The following is a 27,790-nucleotide window of genomic DNA, read 5'->3' on the forward strand; positions in this document are numbered from 1 at the left end:
CAGACACTCAGTAATGCACTTATTCTCTGTCTCCTGGCAGAAAGCTCCTTAGTTTGCTCCCCTTGTGTCTCAATCACAGCTGGTATTCTGAAGAACGACTTCTTTTCACCTTTCCCATCAGCTTTGTTGGAACACCCTAACACAGCACAAAAGTTTACCATTGTAGGTTTATGATGAATCAAGTGCCTCGTGGGTTTAAATTCCGCGCGCTGCCGTTATTTCCCCCTGATCATGAGTTTGTTGGTCTTCCAATATGGCGGAGGGTCTGTTTACTTCCGGTTTCTGGTGACGTCAGTGGGAAGGGTCTATATAGACCATGTACGGTATTGATCACACAGAAAAGTGTGGTATGAGCCATCATTTTCATCATATACAGCAACATAGATCTCACACACACACACACACACACACACACACACACACACACACACACACCATATACAGTGAAAGCCAGCCAATCATGAACATGTCCTTGATTGAGTGAGATTGAAGTATGCAAAAATGCTTTGAGGAAAGTGAGTGGGGAAAATCAGCAGTAGAGATGACTGCAACTAAAGACAGAGGTATGGATTTGGTTCCAAGAAACACATCCTCTGTTATTTGGAGATATTTTGGGTTTAGGAAGGAGGATGGAGAAGAGTATGTGTGTTGTGCAGGGCTTGCCTGGTCATAGTTGGAATGCAGAAAGGCAGCACATTAAATCTTTTCCCATCACCTTCAGCAAGACCACAAATCAATGTATGAAGAGTGCCCTTGTGAAAGGGCCAGACCACACATACTGTGCCAAACCTAAGCAAGTGTTAATTTTAAATGCATTCAGTAGCATAATGCCATACGAGTCTACTTCTAAAAGGCACAAAGAATTTACAGATGACATAACCTTCCATATCACTAAAGAAATGGTTCTTATATACACCATTACAAAAGAGGGCTTCCAGAAAATGGTTGGCATGGTAGAAGAGTGACACAAAATCCCATCATAAATCTATATTAATCATATAGCCATACCCAAACGTTACGGTAAGTGCAGGATAAGTGTTAATGCTGAGCGCCACATGGATTATTTTGCTACCACCATAGACTTATGGTCCAGCCAAACAACTGACCCCTAAATGAGTTTAACAGTCCATTTTATCAATAAGGACTTCAAGATGGAAAAAACAAAGCTTGCAGGCTTCTTTTATCCCTGGTGAGCACACAGGGACAACAGTACACAGCATGAAAGAAGCATGAGGATCAGGGGCATACTTATGGAGCAACAAGTCTGTGTTTCAACAGATAATGCATTCAACATGATGAAGGCATTCACTGTGAATAAATGAATGTGTTTTCAAAATAAATGGCTGCGTTTTGGACACAGGTGACACCTGGCCATTGGTACGCTTTCTTAAAAAGTATAAAATTATGCATATATTATTGTTTTAAACTAGGCTATTTTTAGGCTGCACTACCATAGTTTTTTGCCTAATTGTTCATTGCTTATACCAGAAATGTGGTTAAATCAGAACTGCAGGTTAATATTATGTACTTTCTGGCATAAAACTGTCGTTCTTTGAGGCATAAAGGCCTAAGTAAATACACCCAAAAAAGGCATGCTTGAAGGTTTCATTTTGTTTTCGACTCTTAATTTCAACAGAAAATACATTTGATTCTTACAAATTTTTATTTATTTTAATTTAACCTCATTATTATAAACATTGTAGACCATGTTGTGATCTGTCATTGGGCTGAATAAAATATTTTTGAAAATAACTGCATTTTCCAAATACCTTTGTTATAAAATAATGATGCTATGTGTAACGGTCACTTCAAATGTCAAGTGTGCACCCACATTCATATTCATTTTGTTACTAAAGTATTTGTTATAATTACAGGAGGTATGACATTTTTGCCCATGTCGCACAGCTCTACTTACTAAACAACTGAATTGATTGATTTATGTGTGAAACTAGTGATGTACTACTGTTTTTACATAAACAAAAGTGCTCTGAGAGCACAATATCCCCCACTGGCAACTATATCTATGCTATAATACACCCTCATGAAATTGTCAAAGTACAAGTTTGGAAATCAAGGGCCATAACTCTGGTAAAATGCGACTGCATTGAATGAAACTGCAATATGCGTATTAGCGACATATAACAAGGAATCCTGTCAAGTTTCGTGAAATTCCTCCAAAAATTGTGAGAGAAGTTGATTTCAGAAGGTGGGTACCCTTCCTGGGACGGACACAGACCTGGCGGCAGAAGCAGTCTAGTAGCCGGGCATTGCACTGGCTGGGGGTGGGTGGGCACGCATCGGCGAACCCAATTTTACTAGGGGGGTCCGGGGGCATGCTCCCCCGGAAGAAATTTTTGAAAAAAAAAAAAAAAAAACACTCTAAAATGGTGTATTTTGAGCTCTTCAGACACCCTGTTCCACTGCTATATATTGTCCGTCACTGAGCGCATTTGCAGGGAATATTCCGTTTCATACAGAATATTGGCAGTATTCCATTTGCGCACGAGTCATGTTGTAAACTCGTTCCGAATACCCAACACTGAATGCGCAAACGGATGATTGTGATCAATGTTGACAGCAAATTAAGATTGATATTTACAATTAAGAGTGCGCAACAGAAGATTACATCACACTCATCCTCCCTGCACAAAGCCTAACTGCAGTAACTGAATCCCTTCTAAGTGAAACCATGCAGATTAAAAGTTTTATAGTAGAGTGGGGTAATACGCCCCCGGCCTGTTTTACCCAAAATAACCACCAGATGGCGCAAAGTTACATTTCTATTGTTGCTATGGACTGGCTTGACAACGGGGATATACAAATATCCACTGTGGATCGCATATCAGTAACGCAGCGGAGAGAAATCAAATTTCATGGTAAGTGATATAATTTTCAGATATCAGTAAAACTGTATTTAGATAGCTGCTATTTCGTCAGATATCACAGCTGTGTATGTGGTATGAGTAGACAAGTCAGTACGTTAAAAAAAATACATTAGGTATAAAAAGTTGAATCACATTTTGAAAGTAAGACCCTTTTTTGTAAAAGTGTAGTCTTTGGGGTAAAACGCCCCCTTAATGGCAGGGTAAATGGCCCCCAGGGGGCATCGTTTCCTTTTATCATAATTACTGTATTTCATACATTTCTGAATAGCAGATACATAGTTTTCAATAACATCTCGCTTACCTGGTTGAGTAAAGCAAGTAATTTGAACTTAATATTAAAAATAATTGAAATAAAAAAAAATTGAAATTAAAATGCGAAATATAATAAAATAATGCATCTATTCATTAATTCAGGGATATTTTCTTGTTTCTTTCACATTATAGGCTTAAGTAAACACTTTTGCTATCCAAACAGCTTTTTTTGAGTGAGGGGGCCTATTGCCCCACCTCAGGGGGCCTTTTACCCCACTGGGGGGGTAAAAGGCCCCCTTGGCACAATGTTTGTTTTTGTTAAAAAAAAAAAATCTAAGCATTAACTTTAGGCAAACTTTAGGTGGCATTATTGTTCATGTCACTGCTGTCAAAAACTATGACTGAAACTAAACACATGGTTCATTTCAACTTGGAGAAAAACTGAATTTTCCTTAAGGGGGGCTTTTTCCCCCACTCTATGTCTCAAATCTAGTTTTGTGAAGCATGACAACATTAATCTTTAATACAGATGTGTTTTGTAGGTTAACTGAAACGTCAAAACCAGTTTCTTACCTCCAGTGCTTAGTTTGCAAATCAAACGCCAAGTGCATGACAGCGCAGGGCTGACGAGATGGGCGTAGGCCGAAACGTTAAGAAAACAGTGTGTCATGTATACACATTTTAAATTAAGGACTTTTTCTTTAATATTATGCCCTTTTTTAAAAAAAAAAAAAAGAAAAGCGTTTAATTGTAGAAGCCTGCGATTTATTTATTTAAAATATTGTGATAAGCTGTTGGCCCTAGCCTATGACAGGGCGGGCGGGCCCACACTAGGGCGGGCCCACGTGACTAAATGGGCGGGCCCGGCCCCCAAAGGCCCGCCCATCACGCCAGGCCCGGACGGACAGACAGACGGACATCGCCATAACATAATCCCTCTTTGGGCCTTTCGGCCAGCGGGGGATATAAAAAGCAAATGAATATAACAGAATTGGATCCATTTCAAATCTGTCACACAAGTTTCCTCACCCACTGCTGGATAAACTGGTTCATTAAAGTGTAAATGAAGTGACAGCCATTTAGGTTCAGAAGCAGGCAAATGCGTCACAGGCCATACTGAGGAAGTAACACAGCCTCACTGCTGAGTGTGTGAAACTTTTAGCTATAAATAAAGAAGTGCTGAATGTGAGTCTGTGTATGTGTGTGTATGTGTGGTGTGTGAGAGACTCTGACAGAAGAAGGTGTTTCTATACCTTTCCTACCATCCTTGCAACAAAAACAGAAAAACTAAACTCAGTTAAAAGCCCAACACTGATTATTATCTATACCAGTGATTGTCAAAGTGGGGTCTGGGTTTTTTTTTTGCCTTGCGGTGGAAATCACAACCCACCATTATCAAAGTTATATTATATTATTGGGTGTTTGTTATTTGCCTGTTTGGCTGGTATGAAAGGGTTTAATTCAAACCTCAATATCTCAAAAATACATAGGCTTATAATTGTCAACTTAGACCTAATGAATAAAAAAGCTCCATGGCTCCAATAAATCCATTTTACACATAATAATCATTACTTTAACATTTATAACACGCATACTCCATTTACATATCCTCACATGCGAGCACATTAAATAATGAGCCTATTATTTGAACAGTTGTTATATAAATCTGCTTTGAAATAGATTTATTTTACAGTTAAAGGGGTTTCTAGCTGCAAGATGTCGGAGAACCTTGACCTATTCTAGTATTTACTAGTGCACTAGTGTATCTGTGACTGGATTAAAGGGTTTGTAGCTTCATAAATATATGCAGGAAGGAAGGTGGCATTACAGTCGAGGTCAAAGACCACAGAGCATCCAGACAGGGTGTGCTGCTAAATCATTAAATCTTTGTACAGAGCAGTGTAACGTTGCAACTTAACAAATCAGACTGATGCCATATTGCAGCAAAAACAGTAAGAAGGGACCTAGCTTTCAAGTGACTAATGACTTGAATAGTGTATGAACTGCAGGAGATACCCACCCCGTCATGAACAAGAGCTTTCCATGTGTGTTCTAATTTCTTTATTAACCTGCAACAAAAATCAGCAACAGTAAGCTCAAGACTATATCATTTCACAGCTTGTAAATTATACTGGAAAACTCCGAGTGAAATTAGTTATTTACAGCAGCTTTCAGTAAAACCTGAAAGAGAGTAAACAGAAAATCTGACACAACGACTGTGTTACCTGTAAGACTGCAGGATGTCAATGATGCCGATGTACAGTAACAGACGCTCTCCTTTACTGTTCACTGCTGGGATGCCTCCCATCCTGAGGCAAAAAAAAAAAATACAGGCTGTGCTTTACAGACGATACGTCACTCTGGTGCATAAAAATCACAAATTCCATCAGCTTATGCCCGAATTTACATGCCTTTTCAGAGACAGAGATTTTTACAGAGAGTTGACACTGGCTGGATGTAGTGTGCAGATTTCCTCCCTTCAGATTGGATTTCAGGTGAATCAATGTCGATCAGATTTTAGTGCACGTTTAGCACTTGGTCTAAACTGACTACATTTCTAACACTAGCCAATGAAAAACAAAATAGTAAAATGTTCTATATAGTCCTTTCATGAATCGTTTGTCTAAAGGCCAATTGGTAAACACTCCCCCCCCAAGTAAATTTGCCAAATGTTAAAGGAACAGTCCACCGTACTTCCATAATGAAATATGCTCTTATCTGAATTGAGACAAGCTGCTCCGTACCTCTCTGAGCTTTGCGCGACCTCCCAGTCAGTCAGACGCAGTCAGACGCGCTGTCACTCCTGTTAGCAATGTAGCTAGGCTCAGTATGGCCAGTGGTATTTTTGGGGGCTGTAGTTAGATGCGACCAAACTCTTCCGCATTTTTCCTGTTTACATAGGTTTATATGACCAGTGACATGAAACAAGTTCAGTTACACAAATTGAAACGTAGCGATTTTCTATGCTATGGAAAGTCCGCACTATAATGACAGGCGTACTAACACCTTCTGCGCGCTTCGGCAGCGCATTGAGACGGAGCTCAGATATCAATGCGCTGCCGAAGCGCGCAGAAGGTGTTAGTACGCCTGTCATTATAGTGCGGACTTTCCATAGCATAGAAAATCGCCACGTTTCAATTTGTGTAACTGAACTTGTTTCATGTCACTGGTCATATAAACCTATGTAAACAGGAAAAACGCGGAAGAGTTTGGTCGCATCTAACTACAGCCCCAAAAAATACCATTGGCCATACTGAGCCTAGCTACATTGCTAACAGGAGTGACAGCGCGTCTGACTGCGTCTGACTGACTGGGAGGTCGCGCAAAGCTCGGAGAGGTACGGAGCAGCTTGTCTCAATTCAGATAAGAGCATATTTCATTATGGAAGTACGGTGGACTGTTCCTTTAAGTCTCAGAAACATTGTTAGATTTTATTTCACAATTATAAGCTCAAAATAACCTCCACTTACCATAACAGAAAGAGAGGCTGTGTCTTAGGAAAGAAAATTGAGTTAAGAGATGACTAATGTGAGCTGGAGGAAGGAGGCCTGGCTTCTAGGGGGTAAATACCAGTTCAAAACACCTATGCAACTCATCTGCTGTTTTTATTGAGGGGAAAAAGGCTATTTTGGTTTATTTTTGAATAATTACTCATAGCAGCATACTCCAACGTAAAAATAACACATTTCTATACAGATTGCATAAAGGTTGGAAGGTCTGGTGCTTTAATAAGTGCAAGTGCTCACGTGTCCTCTGTGTCGATGTCCTCTCCGCAGGCTGAGGCTCCCTGGATGGACTCCATGGCAGTGGAGTAGAGGGCTTTTTGAGCTGGTGGTCTCTTCCCATCGCTGCTGCTTTGAGAGCCCTCAGTGTTCTGCTCCCTCTCAGCTTGGTCCAGGTTATGTAGCCCCAGCAATAAGCTGTAATCCATGATCTTAAAACTCTCCAACACCTACAAGCCAAACACAGGGACACTAAAACACTGACCTAGGACTGGACTTGGAGCAAGCTGAGCTTCCATTTGCAGGGAATGGGCTCAATAATGTCTTGGACAGATACAAATAAACAGATGGTAGGCAGAATAACCCAATTTGTCCTAATACTGCTTCATGTTTTAACTGATGCCCAAACACTTATTTAGGAAATCTTTAGCCTGCAACCTGAAAGGCAAGTTTAAAAAAAACCCTCCATTTCTGGTGCTACATCAATTCTATAAATGAAGGAACAAAGAGAGAGGAGGTTTCAGAGCACACACACACACACACACACACACACACACAAATTCAGTTTGAAATCACATAGTGATTCCAACCTGATTTCAGTCATTCGAGCATGCTGATTAGTTTTTTTTTGTCCAGTGACAGACGATACAACTGCGTAACACAGCATCAATAAGTGATGTCACTGTAAAGTGACACTTCAATGAGGTAAGGCCGTCTCATTTAGCAAACCTTCATTTCACCATCCTCACATCCTCAGAGGGAGGAGCTAAGACACAAGGGATGTAAGGAAAGTAAATGTAGCAATGAGAAAAAATGAGAAGCACTTGGTGGGTTTAAAGCAGTAAAAGAGATGTTAAGTTTCAGTGCTGTAGGCCCACAGCATTGCACAGGTTGTGTTTACACCATAATGCACCCACACACCACGTCCTCCCGTCCATATAATACGTTACACACTTTTAATCCGCATCACTGTTCTGAAGATATTAGTTCATCTTTAACTCTTTCAAAGCACAGAGTAAGGCAGCACTACAGGATGTTTTCAGGTGTACTGATACTTTTGCCTTGGACTTGTTAACTATTCTTGTTAGCACAAAAGCTGACCGTAAGAAGAGGCAAATTCAAAAGAACTGGAAACCACTAAGCATGGAAAACTTTTGGTGAATTCTTGAAAGAATCCTGAAGTGGATTTGCAACCAAGTTAGAAACAACAGTTTAATTTATAATTATACTAGTTTGTTCAATATTTTTTTGGCCTCTGAAATGGGTGGGGACTACATATAAAAAGTGCTGGAATTTCTATACCATTCACCAGATTTTGATGTAAATACCCTCAAATTAAAGCTGAATCTCTACACTTTGAGATCATGTTCATAATTTAATTTAAACTACAATATATTAATGGTAGACATTTATGACTCTGTGTGTGTGTGTGTGTGTGTTTGATTGTATACATTAATCGGCCATAACATTAAAACCATCTGCCTAATATTGTGTAGGTCCTCCTTGTGCCATGAAAACAGCTCTGACACACAACCGTCTCTAGAATTTACACAGAATAGTGCAAAACAAAAAACACTGAGTGAGCAACAGTTCTGTGGGTGGAAACGCCTTGTTGAGAGGTCCGAGGAAAATGGCCAGATTGGTTCGAGCTGCCAGGAAGGATATAGAAACTCAAATAATTCTGCTCACAACTGTGGTGAGCAGAAAAGCATCACAGCCACCGGCGCTTTAAGGGGGGGGCTTCGGGGGGCTCAAGCACCTGGGCCACAGCCAATCAGGGGCCTCGTAAAGGGGCCTTGTAATATTAATAAAATAATAAACTGTCGGAATCGTGGGCCTACATTAATGTACGGATAGAAATAAGGTTAGAAATAAATGAGCGCACAGTAGCCTGCTGTAAGAGACATGGTGGATGTGGTTCGCGAAACGAACACCCACAACTGTACCGGAATAAAATGTAACAAAATGTAACGTCACGCACGAAAGCGCGCCAAAGACTGCAGACTACAGACTACTGAGACACAAATTTAGAGGCTTTGAAAGATGAAGCGTTCACATGTTAGCGGGGCGCATAAAAGGAAAAAAAAGAGTGAGATGCAGGTAATGATAGAATCGTTGCCTAAAGTCACAGACTTTAGCCTATAATTTTCACAGTTCGGGCAGCAGACAGAGTAAGCATACTGAGGGGAATAGCAATACAAAGCTAGCGCATATCCACATTTCTCGCTAGCTGTGTTGGGTGTGTTGTTAACCTGTGTGGATTTAAGTGAAATACTTGAGAAGTTCTGTGGTCAAGCCAACGTTTTAAGGTAAGGACACTTGATTATTAATGTTTGCCCGCCGTGGCTTGTTGTTGACGAAAGGCCCACATGATTTTGCCTTATGCAGCTACTGCTAGCGTCATGCTTTGAACTAGGTTAAGCTCATTTGCGCTAAAGGATGGGTTTATTGAAGGACTTTGATGTAGCTAGTTTCTTTTTAAAAAATTGTATGCTCGAAACAGTATGCCCGTGTTCATCATGTTTAACTTTTTTCTTGATGGAGTGTGTGAAATATTGTTGCAAGTGGTATTTCGATGCAGTCATGTCAAAAAGGCAGTTGAATGCACGGTCTTATTCAAGGAGAAGGAAGACTTGCATGATGCTTGAACATAGATCGGTAAAATAGACCCTAGTAGGACTTGGTTTTGTGTATTTCGGTCTGTAGAGTTATGAGTTTGGCCGCTGTCCATGGTGTTTACGTTTCATGTGGCCGCCGAGCCAAGTACCTTGACTTGCAGTGAACGTTTGTTTTCATGCCGCCGAGCTATTTTTATGTATTTTATTTTTTGAAAGGACTTGTCTGTAGGTGTGTGTGTTTTATGTTTACAACACATAGGTCTACATTATAGCGCACGCGCGCTTGTGTGGTTATCTCTGGCCATGCCCCTGCGTGAAAGTTACGCAGTATCACTGTCCTGTCCGTAGTAATAATCAGAACCGGCTCTGTAATGATAATGCGCGCGTTCTTCTCTCCCTCTGTGGTTGGATGTGTTGAGCGATGTGAGCGTGGGCCTTGCGCAGCTACGCTGAGCCAAACGTAACCTATCGTAGGCTTCTAGGCTAATTACGCGCTTACACTGTAAATGCTTGACACGTATTGCAAATAAAATAAGAGTGTTTTCCTGGCCAACGGTAAGGGTAGGGTTGACAGGTAGCCTATGAGGGGCCTCAAAAAACCCAGTAGCCCCTGGGCCACGGGTGTTGATAAAGCGCCCCTGATCACAGCATGCACAAAACATCAAACCTTGAGATGGATGGGCTACAACAGCAGAAGATCGCACTGGATTATATATATATATATATATATATATAGGGGGCGTCGTGGCTCAGGTGGTTAAGGCGCCATACCATGAATGCGGGCGACCCGGGTTCGATTCCGGCCCGAGGTCATTTCCCGATCCCTTCCCGTGTCTCTCTCTCCTGCTCATTTCCTGTCTCTACACTGTCCTATCCAATAAAGGTGCAAAAAGCCCAAAAAAATATCTTTAAAAAAAAAGATAGATAGATATGACAGACAGATAAGAATGACTGGCTGTCAGGTATTTTGATGGGGTCTAATCTGGCCCCCCTCTGAAAACCATTTGGACACACATCCCTGTTCTATTGTGTAATGCATTGTACAATGATTTACTACTGATTACATCAACTTTCTTTTGTTTATCCCTGTATTTATCAGCTAATGCTTCCTAAGCATACTCCTGTATTTCCACTTTTGCGTAGTTCTTCCACTATCTTAATGGAACATATTTGCATGGAAGTAGTTTTATTTTTAAGGGCCTATAAAGCCCACCAACTCATGCTTACAGTTTTGAGTTTTATAAATATGCCGGCAGTCAAAAGTTTTTAAGCACGTGGAGTGTTGGTGATGTAGCATTGCACATTCACAAATGACCGAGCATAAAATAAACAAAAGAAAAAAAAAAACACAACAAGCCCTCACCAAGCAGTCTCTCTGAAGTGTCTTTACCAGGGCGCTGTAAGTGTCAGTGTCCAGCATCAGGCCCTCAGGAATGTCCTGCATGAAGTCGAGGTCTTTAAATGTTGGCTTTGCCTTCTCTCGCTCTTTTTTGGAGGCCCGGCGCTTGTATGTGGAGCCCTTGAGGTCGTATTTAAGGTGCATATGTACCACCCTGGGCAGGATGTTGTTCATTACCACCACCCGGATGTTCTTTCCTCCGGACTGCACACAGTACAACCCGAAAAACTTGGGCAGTAATGTCCGAGGGTTCTGGTTAAGGTTCTGTAGGAGGGGGAAAAAAAAAACTATCAGATTACAAATATGCATTACACATACGTATGTATACCGTGGCCACAGAAAATACTTGCTTCTGATTATTTAATGCCCACCTGTCAGCCCCTTTTATCAAAACATCTCTATTGTACTGAAACTTGGATAGAATCAATAGCTATATCAATGCTTGCATGTTGAATGTACAGTGGTGCTTGAAAGTTTGTGAACCCTTTAGAATTTCCTATATTTCTGCATAAATACGACCTAAAACATCATCAGATTTTCACACAAATCCTAAGAGTAGATAAAGAGAACCCAGTTAAACAAATGAGACAAAAATATTATACTTGGTCATTTATTTATTGAAGAAAATGATCTAATATTACATATCTGTGAGTGGCAAAAGTATGTGAACCTCTAGGATTAGCAGTTAATTTGAAGGTGAAATTAGAGTCAGGTGTTTTCAATCAGTGGGATGACAATCAGGTGTGAGTGGGCACCCTGTTTTATTTAAAGAACAGGGATCTATCAAAGTCTGATCTTCACAACACATGTTTGTGGAAGTGTATCATGGCACAAACAAAGGAGATTTCTGAGGACCTCAGAAAAAGCGTTGTTGATGCTCATCAGGCTGGAAAAGGTTACAAAACCATCTCTAAAGAGTTTGGACTCCACCAATCCACAGTCAGACAGATTGTGTACAAATGGAAGAAATTCAAGGCCATTGTTACCCTCCCCAGGAGTGGTCAACCAACAAAGATCACTCCAAGAGCAAGGCGTGTAATAATCGGCGAGGTCACAAAGGACCCCAGGGTAACTTCTAAGCAACTGAAGGCCTCTCTCACATTGGTTAATGTTAATGTTCATGAGTCCACCATCAGGAGAACACTGAACAACAATGGTGTGCATGGCAGAGTTGCAAGGAGAAAGCCACTGCTCTCCAAAAAGAACATTGCTGCTCGTCTGCAGTTTGCTAAAGATCACGTGGACAAGCCAGAAGGCTATTGGAAGAATGCTTTGTGGATGGATGAGACCAAAATAGAACTTTTTGGTTTAAATGAGAAGCGCTATGTTTGGAGAAAGGAAAACACTGCATTCCAGCATAAGAACCTTATCCCATCTGTGAACCATGGTGGTGGTAGTGTCATGGTTTGGGCCTGTTTTGCTGCATCTGGGCCAGGATGGCTTGCCATCATTGATGGAACAATGAATTCTGAATTATACCAGCGAATTGTAAAGGAAAATGTCAGGACATCTGTCCGTGAACTGAATCTCAAGAGAAGGTGGGTCATGCAGCAAGACAACGACCCTAAGCACACAAGTCGTTCTACCAAAGAATGGTTACAGAAGAATAAACTTAATGTTTTGGAATGGCCAAGTCAAAGTCCTGACCTTAATCCAATTGAAATGTTGTGGAAGGACCTGAAGCGAGCAGTTTATGTGAGGAAACCCACCAGCATCCCAGAGTTGAAACTGTTCTGTACGGAAGAATGGGCTAAAATTCCTCCAAGCCGGTGTGCAGGACTGATCAACAGTTACTGGAAACGTTTAGTTGCAGTTATTGCTGCACAAGGGGGTCACACCAGATACTGAAAGCAAAGGTGCACGTACTTTTGGCACTCACAGATATGTAATATTGGATCATTTTCCTCAATAAATACATGACCAAGTAGAATATTTTTGTCTCATTTGTTTAACTGGGTTCTCTTTATCTACTTTTAGGACTTGTACGAAAATCTGATGTTGTTTTAGGTCATATTTATGCAGAAATATTGAAAATTCTAAAGGGTTCACAAACTTTCAAGCACCACTGTAACCATGAGAAGAAATGCTATCATGCTGCTAATTGACAAAACACCACTCCCACAAACTACAAACCACATCAGGTCCTACTAAAATACTTAGTACAGGCTCCTGATTAATGGCTGGCTAAATAATTAATTGTGTCAATGTTTCTGTTGTTCTGAGATAATCATGGGTGAAAATCACTGGTAGTGATAAATGCACTCAATATGTAATGCATCACTGGCAAGTTCTGAGCGAGACTGCATGTTCAGCCAGGACTCTCATGCTACATTCATTCATTTAGCAACTGGGAATTTAATATTCAGTACATTATGTTTAACATGTGCTTGGGACAAATTTGCTCCCTCTCCCCACAAGCAGGCTCACATCTTTCTAATGTTGTTTCTCCCCTTTTTACTTTGGAGCTTTGCCATGTCAGAGGTGTGTGAGAGTTCATGCGGTACAATGTTTATGCTCAGGTGTCACATCCAACAAGACATAAGAGAGGTGCTGTGTTTAACATAAAGGTTACCCAAGTGCAAGTGTTGCAGAAATCAGTACTGTTCCTGTTTTAAATTGCATTGAAGAAGGAATTGTGATTTGAATACATTTTTTTGCAGTGCTAATTTATATTGTTTCATACTGTGTTTAAATGACAATCAAGTCAAAAACTGTTGGCATTTGCTTGACTCTGGACCATATAAAACCTCTTCTCTTTAAACTTTATCAGTATTAAAATGCTTCATATCACTCAAGTACTATAATACTGTGTTGAATCAAGTGTCTTATGAGCTGAAAAGCAGAAAAAAAATGTGTGGCCAGAACTTGTTGCCAGAATCGTGACTAATTCATGCCGAGTCATGTGGTCTATAAAGGGACCAGTATTGGTTTTACTTTATCATCAGCCAACAGCTTGCATCCTCCAGAGAGCTGAGCCACAGCCATCAATTCATCCCACTTCCCATACACCTTCATAAGCAGTGCTCCTGGCATGTGAATGCCTGCTAACTGCTTAAATGCAGAAACACGGGAAGGATTGAAATAAAAATGCTATTTCTATGTTAATGGTGCCTGCTAATTTTATTATTCAGCTAATGGGTACATGTATCGCCTCAAGGAAAAAAGCAAGTGGTAAAAATAGGCAAGATGACGTTCTGAAAATAGCAGCAATGTTTTTGAATGAAAAACAACACAAAACAACAACAGTACTAAAACAGCTTTACTGAGAGCACTGCATGATAAATGATAGTAAAATCATTACTGAGCTTTTACTTAAGAAGCCCATTAACAATGATATTTACGTTTTAAAATTAAAACAGCTCATTTTCACTGACTAACCTGTCCGATGACATTTTGAAGCAAGGGTTGAGATTCTGTAACAATGTTGCTGCACCTCAGTAACCTCCGCCTTCAGAAATAGTGCAATATCAAAGAGTACCCTGAAGGAAAAATAAAAAACGCTGGACGTGGGGGCGTCGTGGCTTAGGTGGATAAGGCGCCATACCATAAATCCGGGAATCCGGGTTCGATTCCGACCCGAGGTCATTTCCTGATCCCTCCCTGCCTCTCTCTCCCACTCATTTCCTGTCTCTACACTGTCCTATCCAGTAAAGGTGAAAAAAGCCCCCCCAAAAAATCTTTAAAAAAAAATGCTGGACATTCAGGAAGCTCACCATGTAATATCCAGGGAGAAGCTTCTGTAGGAACTCCGCCTCCTTGTGCATGACGGTTTTAATGATGAACTCGTCATCCTTGGTAACATAGAACACAGAACCGCTGGCTCCTGGGTTCGATAACTCAATCAGAGGCTCGTTACATAGAGAGTACTGCAGAGGACAAACAAAGAAAACCAAAACTACTGGTCTGAGATACATATAGACAAAAATATGGAACAAAGGCATGAATAAATATCCTTAGGGCAATAACATTTTGTTTGGTGCAAATAAATTACTAGCTGACTGTTTTTAGTTTTAACAGTAGACAACAGACAATAAGTTCATAAACAGAGGTGAAATAAGGGCACATTCAGTGTCAGCTTGCACTCCTAGATAAAAGATAAAGGGAAAAATGAGAGAAAATGAATCAGAAGTTCTCAGCGTGATGTCTGGCACATGGTCTTCAAATGAGTCACTGAGTGGGAGAAACAAATCACCCAGAGCGAGGCTTTAAAACTTAACACACACACACACACACACTTCTCATACATAGACATACTTTACACACAAACACATGTTTCACACTCACACACATACATGCAAACACACATGCATTTCAAAAAGATATACTGCATCACACACAAAGTTCAAAGATGTTTCGCACATCAAACGCAAACATTTCACACACACACACACACACACACACACACACACACACACACACACACACAAACACACACACACACACACACACACAATTTCATTCATGCACACACTTCATACACATCCATCACATACACACACACAGAACACAGACATATTTCAACACAGACATATTTCACACACACACACAATTTCATTCATGCACACACTTCATACACACCCATCACATACACACACACGGAACACAGACATATTTCACGCACAACCAATAAACACATAGACATTACACACACAAACTTCAACATATTACACACACACACACACACCCTTTACACACATATTCCAACACATTTCACACAAAAATAGACACCTCACACACAAATCTATTAGACAAACACTGACCCATTATATGAACATACACATACTCCATGCACACAGGCATGTTTCACACATGGACATCACACACCCTTAAAAAAATACACACACACACACACACACACACACACACACACACACACACACACACACACACACACACACACTTCTCTAATGCCCCACTAATTATTTCCAAAACTGGGGGAAGGAAGAAAAAAAGGAAGAAAAAAAGGCAAACAATGAAATATGAACACGGCCAGCAGAAATGCAAACCCCAGTTCACACTACACCAGCACCAAGCTGATAATGCTGATTTATATTTTTATCTTGTGGGCACAAATGGTCTGTTCAGCTTTTCTCAACCTCTAATAAGGAATGGCAACAAATACGCATCATGTAGGTCATGTATGTACAATTTATACATATTGCCGTGCTACATCTGTTTATATCACAGTGCTGCTGAATTCTCAATTCTGATGAAGGCGTTGATTATGTTTCTAAAATAGCAGCTCTGACAGCAGTTTTGGCTGTAACTGAAATCACAAATTAAATCACCTATACACATACAATATTTATACAATAGTTAGTTCCAGGCCACTAATTTGATTGGTTGAGCGGCATTCCAAGGGTGCTGATATTTATTAGAACCGCACGGAGATGTGTGCATCACTCCACTTGTCTGTAATCATCACATAAAATTCCACTTCCTAATTTCAAACACTTATTACAGTAGTGTTAGTGACATCAGTGGACATGGCAAATTTTCATGAATATAACTTTTGACTTAAAATCTGACAGCTCATCAGATGATGTTAAAAAGGAAGAAGGGGACACAAATTTCACCGAAGACACCTTTAATATGACTGTACAAATCAATGTGAGCTAGCCAGTGTGCTTGCTATAAAGTATCACTTCTTTGGAATCCATTTCTGCTAGCAGAGCAAAAATAAACAGAATATTTGGCCATTTTGTGTCTGAAATGTCACGTATTCTACAACATCAAAATCAGAAACAGTTGGGATGGTATGGAAAATGGGAAGGGGGGAAAAAGCCAGTGATTTCTAAATGTACTTTGATTTGGATTTCATTGCAGACATTATGAACCAAATACAGTGGGGCAAAAAAGTATTTAGTCAGCCACCAATTGTGCAAGTTCTCCCACTTAAAAAGATGAAAGAGGCCTGTAATTTTCATCATAGGTACACTTCAACTATGAGAGACAGAATGGGGGGAAAGAATCCAGGAAATCACACTGTAGGATTTTTAATGAATTAATTGGTAAATTCCTCGGTAAAATAAGTATTTGGTCACCTACAAACAAGCAAGATTTCTGGCTCTCACAGACCTGTAACAACTTCTTTAAGAGGCTCCTCTGTCCTCCACTCATTACCTGTATTAATGGCACCTGTTTGAACTCATTATCAATATAAAAGACACCTGTCCACAACCTCAAACAGTCACACTCCAAACTCCACTATGGCCAAGACCAAAGAGCTGTCAAAGGACACCAGAAACAAAATTGTAGACCTGCACCAGGCTGGGAAGACTGAATCTGCAATAGGTAAGCAGCTTGGTGTGAAGAAATCAACTGTGGGAGCAATTATTAGAAAATGGAAGACATACAAGACCACTGATAATCTCCCTCGATCTGGGGCTCTACACAAGATCTCACCCCGTGGGGTCAAAATGATCACAAGAGCGGTGAGCAAAAATCCCAGAACCACACGGGGGGACCTAGTGAATGACCTGCAGAGAGCTGGGACCAAAGTAACAAAGGCTACCATCAGTAACACACTACGCCGCCAGGGACTCAAATCCTGCAGTGCCAGATGTGTCCCCTTGCTTAAGCCAGTACATGTCCAGGCCCGTCTGAAGTTTGCTAGAGAGTATTTGGATGATCCAGAAGAGGATTGGGAGAATGTCATATGGTCAGATGAAACCAAAATAGAACTTTTTGCGAAAAACTCAACTTGTTGTGTTTGGAGGAGAAAGAATGCTGAGTTGCATCCAAAGAACACCATACCTACTGTGAAGCATGGGGGTGAAAACATCATGCTTTGGGGCTGTTTTTCTGCAAAGGGACCAGGACGACTGATCCGTGTAAAGGAAAGAATGAATGGGGCCATGTATCGTGAGATTTTGAGTGAAAACCTCCTTCCATCAGCAAGGGCATTGAAGATGAAACGTGGCTGGGTCTTTCAGCATGACAATGATCCCAAACACACTGCCCGGGCAACGAAGGAGTGGCTTGTAAGAAGCATTTCAAGGTCCTGGAGTGGCCTAGCCAGTCTCCAGATCTCAACCCCATAGAAAATCTTTGGAGGGAGTTGAAAGTCAGTGTTGCCCAGTGACAGCCCCAAAACATCACTGCTCTAGAGGAGATCTGCATGGAGGAATGGGCCAAAATACCAGCAACAATGTGTGAAAACCTTGTGAAGACTTACAGAAAACGTTTGACCTCTGTCATTGCCAACAAAGGGTATATAACAAAGTATTGATATGAACTTTTGTTATTGACCAAATACTTATTTTCCACCATAATTTGCAAATAAATTCTTTAAAAATCAGACAATGTGATTTTCTGGATTTTTTTTCTCATTTTGTCTCTCATAGTTGAGGTATACCTATGATGAAAATTACAGGCCTCTCTCATCTTTTTAAGTGGGAGAACTTGCACAATTGGTGACTGACTAAATACTTTTTTGCCCCACTGTATATTTCAGGTTTTGTCTGGTCAACTTCATTTCATTTGTTAATATACATCCATTCCTGCATTTCAGGCCTGCAACATATTCCAAAAAAACAAAAAGTTGGGACAGGGGCAATTTAGGGCTAGTAATGAGGTAAGACAATTAAATAATGATGTGATTTGAAACAGGTGATTTTAATCATGATTTAGTACAAAATCCATATTCAGGAAAGGTTTAATCTTTGAGGAGCAAAGATGGGCTGAGGATCTCCAATTTGTCAACAAATGCGTGAGAAATTTATTGAAATGCTGAAAAACAATGTTCCTCAAAGAAAGATAGGAAGGAATTTGGATACATCACCCTCTATGGTGCATAATATCATTCAATAATTCAAGGAATCTGGAGGAATTCCGGTGCATAGAGGGCAAGGGCACAAGCCTAAGCTGAACACCCATGATCTCTGATCCCTCAAACGGCATCAAGAACCGTCATTCATCTATAGCTGATATAACCACATGGGCTCAGGATTACTTTGGCAAACCTTTGTCAAGCACTACAATAGGGCGTCACATCCACCAGTTAAAACTTTACTGTGCAATAAGGACCGCTTATGTTAACTGTGTCCAGAAGCGCCATCAACTTCTCTGGGTTCGGAGGCACCTGGGATGGACCACCACACAATGGAAACATGTATTGTGGTCAGACGAATCAGTATTCCAGGTATTTTTTTGGAAGAAGTGGACGCCATGTGCTCCAGACCAAAGACAAAAAGGACCACCCAGACTGTTTCCAGCAATGAGTCAAAAAATCAGGGTCTGCCATGGTATGGGGTCATGTCAGTGAACTTGGCAAAGGTAACTTACACTTCTGTGATGGCAGCATTAAAGGAACAGTCCATCGTACTTCCATAATGAAATATGCTCTTATCTGAATTGAGACGAGCTGCTCCGTACCTCTCCGAGCTTTGCGCGACCTCCCAGTCAGTCAGACGCAGTCAGACGTGCTGTCACTCCTGTTAGCAATGTAGCTAGGCTCAGCATGGCCAATGGTATTTTTTGGGGCTGTAGTTAGATGCGACCAAACTCTTCCGCGTTTTTCCTGTTTACATAGGTTTATATGACCAGTGATATGAAACAAGTTCAGTTACACAAATTGAAACGTAGCGATTTTCTATGCTATGGAAAGTCCGCACTATAATGACAGGCGTACTAACACCTTCTGCGCGCTTCGACAGCGCATTGATACGGAGCTCGACTGGGAGGTCGCGCAAAGCTCGGAGAGGTACGGAGCAGCTCGTCTCAATTCAGGTAAGAGGATATTTCATTATGGAAGTACGGTGGACTGTTCCTTTAATGCAGAAAAGTACACCTGAGATTTTGGAGCAACATGTGCTGCCTTCAAGGCGACATCTTTTCCAGGGATATTTCAACAAGACAGTGCAAAGCCACATTCTGCACACGTTACAAAGGCATGGCTGTGGAAGAAGAGGGCGTCTGTCCCCTCTGTCCCTAATAGAGAATGTGTGGTGAATTTTGAAACAAAAATATGACAACAACGACGCCATACTGCTGCACACCTTAAGACCTGTTTGCAGGAAGAATGGGACAAAATAACACCTGAAACACTTCATCACTTGGTGTCTTCAGTCCATAAACATCTTTTAAATGCTGTGAGAACGAATGGCAACATTACAAAGTGGTAAATGCTTTACCATCACAACTTTTTCTGAAATGAGATGCAAAAATCAAAATTGAAATGTGTTTATTTTGAGGAAACAAACAAACATTCATGAGGTAAAACACCAAAATAACGTGCTGCTGTTTTGAGTGCAATACAGGTCAAAGATTATTTACAAATCATTGTTTTCAGTTTTAATTGCAATTTCAACATCTATCCCAATTTTTTCTGATTTGGGGTTGTATATTAGTTTCTTGTTTATAGAACTGTTGTATAAAAGTAATATCTCTCACACACACACACACACACACACACACACACACACACACACGCGCGCATGCAGTTATACTGAGCCTTAGCATGACTGTAATTACCTTTGGCACTTGCCCTGTGGGCTCTTTCTCATGCAATATTGTTTAATTATAGCGCGTTCATTTAATACATTATCAGTGTCTACAGCAACAACTCATTCATAGGGAGTTGCATGATGGCCGCTCCATAACAACCTAAGACTAATAATAAGTGGATAATAAATGTGTATTGTTATTTAACAAAGTGTGTAACTGACATGAACCACCCAAATTCTCAAATAATTTTTTACAGCTTAATTCAGTGGCATGTTGAGGTGTTCCTATTGTACAGAGTGATCTGGCTACACAAATCTCTCAGTTCTCACCAGATAGTCATCAGGACGAATCCCAAACAGCTCCCTGAAATAACGAAAAGCCACAGGAGCATATGTCTTGAAGCGGAAGTCTGGAAAGTGGTGGGCTGGTGTCAGGTTGCTCCCCTCGCTGAAATATAAATACAAAAAAATACATTTACTATATTTAACAGAAGCATCTGTTGAAAGTTTTAAATGAACCAACAATAGGAACAGTACCCTGTGGATTAGCTGGAATAAGTTACTTTTAGTTGCACAGCAGTAATATCCATCATATTTTTAAAGATATTTAACAAAAACTGCTGAAGTTAATCAAGCCCGTTACATTTTCTAAAATCATCTGTGAGTGGCTGCTTGTTAATTAGTATTAATGTTACATACAGTCCCTTCTGAAAGTAGGTGGAGGGGACTGACATTGCAGGTGAATTAATGCCATGCTCAATTTTTACTCTCTCCTTTTCTATGCAGAAGTAAAAAGAATCACCACCTCATATTAAGGTTTCTGTGTATGTCTTTTTGTGTCCGTCTCCATCTGTTTCTTTCTCTCTGTCCATCTCCATGCCTTTCTCTGTCTTCATCTGTCTCTCTCTTTTTGTCTCTGTCTCTACCTGAAGCTCTTTGTCTATCTGCCGCATCGTTTTGTGAGTGTTGGTGTCAGTGCCTCTGTCTCTGTCCATCTGTTTCAGTTGGTGTTTGTCTGTCTGGGCTGTGTATGTGTCCGTGTGTCTGCCGGTCATTAATTTGGTTTATTCGCCTGTCTTTCATTCGATAGAATGGGAGATAGATTGTGTTGTATGTGTAGTTGCAATTTGTGGGTGTTTATTTTCCTTTTCTGCCCTTATTTTTCATTCCACGTCTTCTTTCTTTTGTGAGAATGTAGGGCTTCTGAAGAGTTTGGGGGTACTCAGCGCCAACTCTTACTATACAGTAGCATGCTGTATTTTCACTAGAACCTGTGAAATGTGAAGTGAACCTGATTCTTTACTGGTGAATAGCTATTGTCCACAAAAGGACATAGGCCTGGGATTTAAACAAGCAAAAAAAACCCCAAATAATTAAAATTTAATTTAACTTAATTTAATTTTATTTAGAAACATGTCTGTGCCTGGGGAAGAAAATGCTCTCCACTACGTAGAAGTCCTGCATGAGCACGTCCCTCTCGGGCTTGGAGCTCAGATTTCCCACCGTGTAGCCGATGCCAAGCTGGATGGCTCCTTTTAGTGCTGATGATGTAGTCTGTGGAAGAAAGAGAGTCAGAGGTGATCATAGTCACAACCTAAAGTGATGGAAAAAAAAAAAAACAGCCAAGACCCATGAATCATCACTGGTCACTTAAGAAGGAAAATGAAAACGCCAACTATTTAAACTATTTGCCGTTGTAGTAACACCTGTGCTTGAATACTATGGATAAAACACAGCCCCAATTCCAAGAAAGTTGGGACGCTGTGTAACACGTAAATAAAACAGAATGTGGTGATTTGCACTTCATGGAAACCCTATATTTCATTGAAAATAATATGATGACAAATCAAATGTTGAAACAGATATTTTACTGTTTTTGAAAAACATATGCTCATTTTGAATTTGATGCCAGTAACACATTTAAAAAAAAAGTTGGGACAGGGGCATGTTTACCACTGTGTTGCATCACCTCTACTTTTTACAACACGCTGTAAACGTTTGGGAACTGAAGAGACCAATTGCTGTAGTTTTGAAAGTGAAATGTTCCATTCTTGCCGGATATACAATTTCAGCTGCTCAACAGTTCGGGGTCTCCTTTTTCATACTTTGCGCTTCATAATGCGCCAAATGTTTTAAATGGGAGACAGGTCTGGACTGCAGGCAGGCCAGTTTAACACCTGGACTCTTTTACTACGGAGCCATGCAGTTTTAACATGTGCAGAAAGCAGTTTGGCATTGTCTTGCTGAAAGGAGGAAGGCCTTCCCTGAAAAAGATTTTGTCTGGATGGCAGCATATTGCTCTGAGACATGTATATATCATTCAGCATTAATGATGCCTTCCCAGATGTACAAGCTACCCATGTCATGTGCACTAATACACCCTTACACCATCACAGATGCTGCTTTTGAACTGTGCACTGATAACAAGCCGGGTGGTCCCTTTCCTCTTTAGCCTGGAGGATGTGGTGTCCATGACTTCAGAAAAGAATTTTAAATTTCAATTCTTAAGACCATGCAACAGTTTTCCACTTCACCTCAGTCCATCGTAAAAGAGCTCGGGCCCAAAGAAGGCAGCAGTGTTTCTGGATATTGTTTATATCTGGTTTTAACTTGTATTTGTGTATGCAATAATGAAGTGTTTTCACAGACGATGGTTTTCTGAAGTGTTCCTGAGCCCATACAGTGATTTCCACTACAGACACATGTCTGCTTTTAATGCAGTGTCGCCTGAGGGCCTGAAGATCACAGGCATCCAATGTCAGTTTTCAGCCTGGTCTCTTGTATAGAGAGATTTCTCCAGATTCTCTGAATCTTTTAATGATATTATGTACCAGAGATAATGTGATCCACAAATTCTTTGCAATTTTACATTGAAGAACGTTATTCTTAAATTGTTGCACTGTTTGCCCACGCAGTCTTTCACAGAACGGCGAACCCCTCCCCATCTTGACTTCTGAGAGACTCAGCCTCTCTGCGATGCTCTTTTTTTATACACAGTCATGTTAGTGACCTGTTGTCAATTAACCTAATTAGTTTTTTAACATAACTTTTCCAGTCTTTTGTTGCCCCTGTCCCAACTTGTTTTTGAAAAGTGTTGCTGGAATCAAAGTCAAAATGAGCATATTTTTTTTTCAAAAAACAACAAAATTTCTCAGTTTCAATGTTTAATACATTGTCTTCATACTATTTTTAATGAAATATAGGGTTTCCATGATTTGTAAATCACTGCATTGTTTTTAAATGATGTTTTACACAAAATCCCAACTTATTTGGAAACAGGATTGTAAAACAAGCACCTTCTTGTACGTCGTTTCTCCAGAAGCGTCCACTCCTCTGTGTCCGATCTTTTTCCCGAGGCCTGGCTGGCCTGAAGATGATGCCATCTAACAGGGAGATTCAACATTTTAGCTGTGTTTTTTGACCACATTGTGTCCTTTTTATGACACTAATGCAATAGAAGTGGGCAATTATCTGCTGGGCTTATGATTTACTGCAAAAAGACAAGCCAGTTAAGTCATACCTCTGTGATGAAAGCCTTTTTGGTAGCATCTGTGCAAGAGAAAGAAAAAAGACCCTAATTAATTTACTTTCCCTCTAAATGCAGGCCAGGCGTCAGCCAGGAGGCATCAGATGCTACAAGGAGAGGTGAAATCATGCTTCATTCTTCCATCTCTTCTCACACCATGGAGGGAATCTGTCCCTCACTGCTGATCACATGACTCTAAGGTACAATGTTTGCATCACATAACTGCATCACTGATCACATGACTATTGAGGTTTTTCACCCACATGACCAAGTCATGTGAGGCTGCCATTTTGGACGTCACGGCTCGAAGCAGTTTGAATGCGAGGAAGGCGACAAACGAAAAACATAAAAGAAAAAGGAGCGAGATGCAGAAAACACCTTCACTATCCAGCGACGTAGGGCATTTACAGGGCGAGCAGAGGGAGAGGTATTTGCAAAAATTGAGGTTAGTAGGCTTAGAGAACGACGTTTACCTGCTTCCACAAGGATTGTTCACTGACGTACGGAAGTACACGAAGCCCTCGTCTTTACCTGACTTCGGCCCACATGATCTGTATACCTATGTCGTTAAAAACCCATCGCCATACACAGGTATTGATCTGAAAGCGTATAAGAGTTTGGATGCGTACAAATATTTTGTGTCAAGCTGGGTAACATGCCTACATCAGCGGGTCGTCCCTGGAGCCGGTGGTCTTCATCTTATTACAGCTAAGGTTTGTTCACATTTTCATTTACTTTCGGTCCTCAGGATAAACAAAATGTTATTAAATGTCATTGAAATAACTTCTTAGTCTGTTGAGACATGGCCCGTTATAAATTTGCTGTTACCAGGCAATGACTAAGAACTGTATTATTAGGGTCGGTGTCTGTGTTGTAGCAGTGCACTAGCAACTAGCTGTTAGCACTAGCTAATGTCAACAACATCATAGCTGGTATGTTACTGTAGCAATGTTTACGTTCAGTCATTTGGATGACTGTTAAAACCTTTCAGTCTCAAGTTTTTCCTTTACTGTATTTACTAGTTTACTGTAATTATGATCCGGCAGCTATTTACACCAGATCCAGTGTAAATAGCTGCCGGAGCGCGCTGCTTAATTTGAGGGGGAGCAAGCCGGAGCGCGCTCCGGAACCTCGGCCGGAGCACTCCGGGAGCAAGCCGGAGCGCGCTCCAGAACCTCGGCCGGAGCACTCCGGGAGCAAGCCGGAGCGCGCTGCTTAATTTAAGGGGGAGCAAGCCGGAGCGCGCTCCGGCAGCTATTTACACTGGATCTGGTGTAAATAGCTGCCGGATCATAATTACAGTAAACTAGTAAATACAGTAAAGGAAAAAACTTGAGACTGAAAGGTTTTAACAGTCATCCAAATGACTGAACGTAAACATTGCTACAGTAACATATCAGCTATGATGTTGCTGACATTAGCTAGCTTGACCTTCAAAATGGCGGACACCGGGGCGTCACATGACCCTGTGACGTCAGGTGAAAAACCTCAATAAGGAGAAGCTGGTTCTCACCTCCTGTGTGTTTCTTCTGTCTCTAAGCTGATCCAGACAGAACCTGCCACTGAGATTAGCCAGGTACTGGGAAAGGTTAATCTTCATACTACAAAGTCTCAACTAATGTATCATCAGTAAACGGACATGAAATCATAAGGCGATGACTGTTCTGTCTCCATTTACAGATGATTCATAGAGGTCTGTACTCCCTTGATACAAGTTTTCTGTTCTCTCCCATTCTGAACAGTTCCAGTAAAAGCCCACCGCAATGGTGGAGTTACTCTGCCAAACCTTCTGTTTCCTTGTCATTTTAATCCATAAACTTAATCTATGAGGAACAATATATTATTTAATTTAATCCCCAAACATATTTGAAATGGCCTCGGAGCATCTCTGCATTTTACTATTAGAAAGAATGCCAGAATCTATGAATATGCATAACAAACATTCAAATGCTCCCGCAACCTTCTGCCATCCTGAATAATTAGCCATCTAGGTAACTGCCAGTAAACGAGTTTGTATGTGTCACAACTAAACACAAACAGGATTTCAGTATCAGAGTCACCATTTGTGGTCATATCACAGTAATTTATTTAACAGTAGTTAAGCTGGTCAGAATATACCACAACAACCACGAAGTTAATAAGCTAGCTGTTATCCAATAACAATTAAATACATTTGAATTTATACCACAGTGCAGTGCAGCTGCATTATTGAATCTGATGTTTATATTAATGCTCTCATTCTAGTAGTAATTGATTGTATCTATAATAACAGCTAATGCATAGGGACTTGAATGGCGGCCGCATCACATAATCTAAACCAAATTATGAACTGATTAAAAGGTGCTATGTGTAATAATTTGTATTTCAAGTTTAAAACATTCAAAAAATTAACCAAAATTATCAACAGAAAGCGAAGAAATAGTTATGTTGATGTTATGGCAAAGACGTCTATATATGGTATTGCAGAGATAGCTCCTAAAATTAGCATGCTAACCAGCTAGCCCTGAGACAGCATGCACCATTCATCTCGTAGTACCACTTTGTACCTCAAGAAGCAATAGTGAGTCACTGTAGCGTCCAGTCTACCCTCAGTCCAACAGGAGAGGAGAACAATGCCCATGACATCCCCATATGCAGAAGTCACTGTGTGATTAGACTCAGCAAGTCGCGAATACACAAATAATGCCATGAAAACATACATTTAAAATGGGAAAGAGCTGTTTTGCAATTGACTGTACAAACAAAAAATTTGAGTAACCTTTTTACAGACTGCAGAAAAGGAATGAAAAGGTATGGTAAGAGTTGTTGCTGCAATTTGCAGAAACAACTGGAATCCAGGCACCAAAATGTTGATTTGCAGTTGCCAAAAAAAAAGACAAGGAACCGTACCTACCAGGAGAAACTGAATCACAATGCCAAGCAACAATTTGGATGAACTAAAGGGATCCTACCAGAAATAAATGCCACTGGTTTATTTGCCGTGAATTCAAAACCGGATTACTTGACAAGGCTTTGCTGCATAGAGAAACAACTAGTATCATCAGAAAGAACAAGTGCCGCTATTTATTTTAATATGCAGGAAATTGTGAAGTGATACAGTGGTGCTTGAAAGTTTGTGAACCCTTTAGAATTTTCTATATTTCTGCATAAATATGACCTAAAACATCATCAGATTTTCACACAAGTGCTAAAAGTAGATAAAGAGAACCCAGTTAAACAAATGAGACAAAAATATCATACTTGGTCATTTATTTATTGAGGAAAATGATCCAATATTACATATCTGTGAGTGGCAAAAGTATGTGAACCTCTAGGATTAGCAGTTAATTTGAAGGTGAAATTAGAGTCAGGTGTTTTCAATCAGTGGGATGACAATCAGGTGTGAGTGGGCACCCTGTTTTATTTAAAGAACAGGGATCTATCAAAGTCTGATCTTCGCAACACATGTTTGTGGAAGTGTATCATGGGACAAACGAAGGAGATTTCTGAGGACCTCAGAAAAAGCGTTGTTAATGCTCATCAGGCTGGAAAAGGTTACAAAACCATCTCTAAAGAGTTTGGACTCCACCAATCCACAGTCAGACAGATTATGTACAAATGGAGGAAATTCAAGGCCATTGTTACCCTCCCCAGGAGTGGTCGACCAACAAAGATCACTCCAACAGCAAGGCGTGTAATAGTCGGCGAGGTCACAAAGGACCCCAGGGTAACTTCTAAGCAACTGAAGGCCTCTCTCACATTGGCTAATGTTAATGTTCATGAGTCCACCAACAGGAGAACACTGAACAACAATGGTGTGCATGGCAGGGTTGCAAGGAGAAAGCCACTGCTCTCCAAAAAGAACATTGCTGCTCATCTGCAGTTTGCTAAAGATCACATGGACAAGCCAGAAGGCTATTGGAAAAATGTTTTGTGGACGGATGAGACCAAAATAGAACTTTT

At 40.6% G+C, this 27,790-nt stretch overlaps 1 protein-coding gene across 5 annotated transcripts in view; it reads right to left on the reverse strand.

The window, feature by feature from the left end:
* pip5k1ca (phosphatidylinositol-4-phosphate 5-kinase, type I, gamma a) overlaps window positions 1–27,790 on the reverse strand; it is a 93,006-nt gene that overhangs the window by 23,994 nt on the left and 41,222 nt on the right. For all 5 annotated transcript variants that reach the window (XR_009656689.1, XM_060941360.1, XM_060941359.1 and 2 more), the window contains exons 2-10: window positions 23,843–23,871; window positions 23,619–23,705; window positions 21,746–21,876; window positions 20,653–20,770; window positions 14,590–14,742; window positions 10,841–11,140; window positions 6,884–7,089; window positions 5,363–5,446; window positions 5,158–5,206 (exon numbers count right to left, since the gene is read on the reverse strand). Coding sequence is in view for 4 of the 5 variants with exons in the window: in XM_060941360.1 (XP_060797343.1) it covers window positions 5,158–5,206; window positions 5,363–5,446; window positions 6,884–7,089; window positions 10,841–11,140; window positions 14,590–14,742; window positions 20,653–20,770; window positions 21,746–21,876; window positions 23,619–23,705; window positions 23,843–23,871 (1,157 nt within the window). In the remaining variant the exon portion in view is untranslated. The remainder of the gene's footprint in view (window positions 1–5,157; window positions 5,207–5,362; window positions 5,447–6,883; window positions 7,090–10,840; window positions 11,141–14,589; window positions 14,743–20,652; window positions 20,771–21,745; window positions 21,877–23,618; window positions 23,706–23,842; window positions 23,872–27,790) is intronic.

The sequence above is a fragment of the Neoarius graeffei genome, chromosome 15 (genome assembly GCF_027579695.1).
Source record: "Neoarius graeffei isolate fNeoGra1 chromosome 15, fNeoGra1.pri, whole genome shotgun sequence".
In the NCBI taxonomy this organism is placed as follows: Eukaryota; Metazoa; Chordata; class Actinopteri; order Siluriformes; family Ariidae; genus Neoarius; species Neoarius graeffei.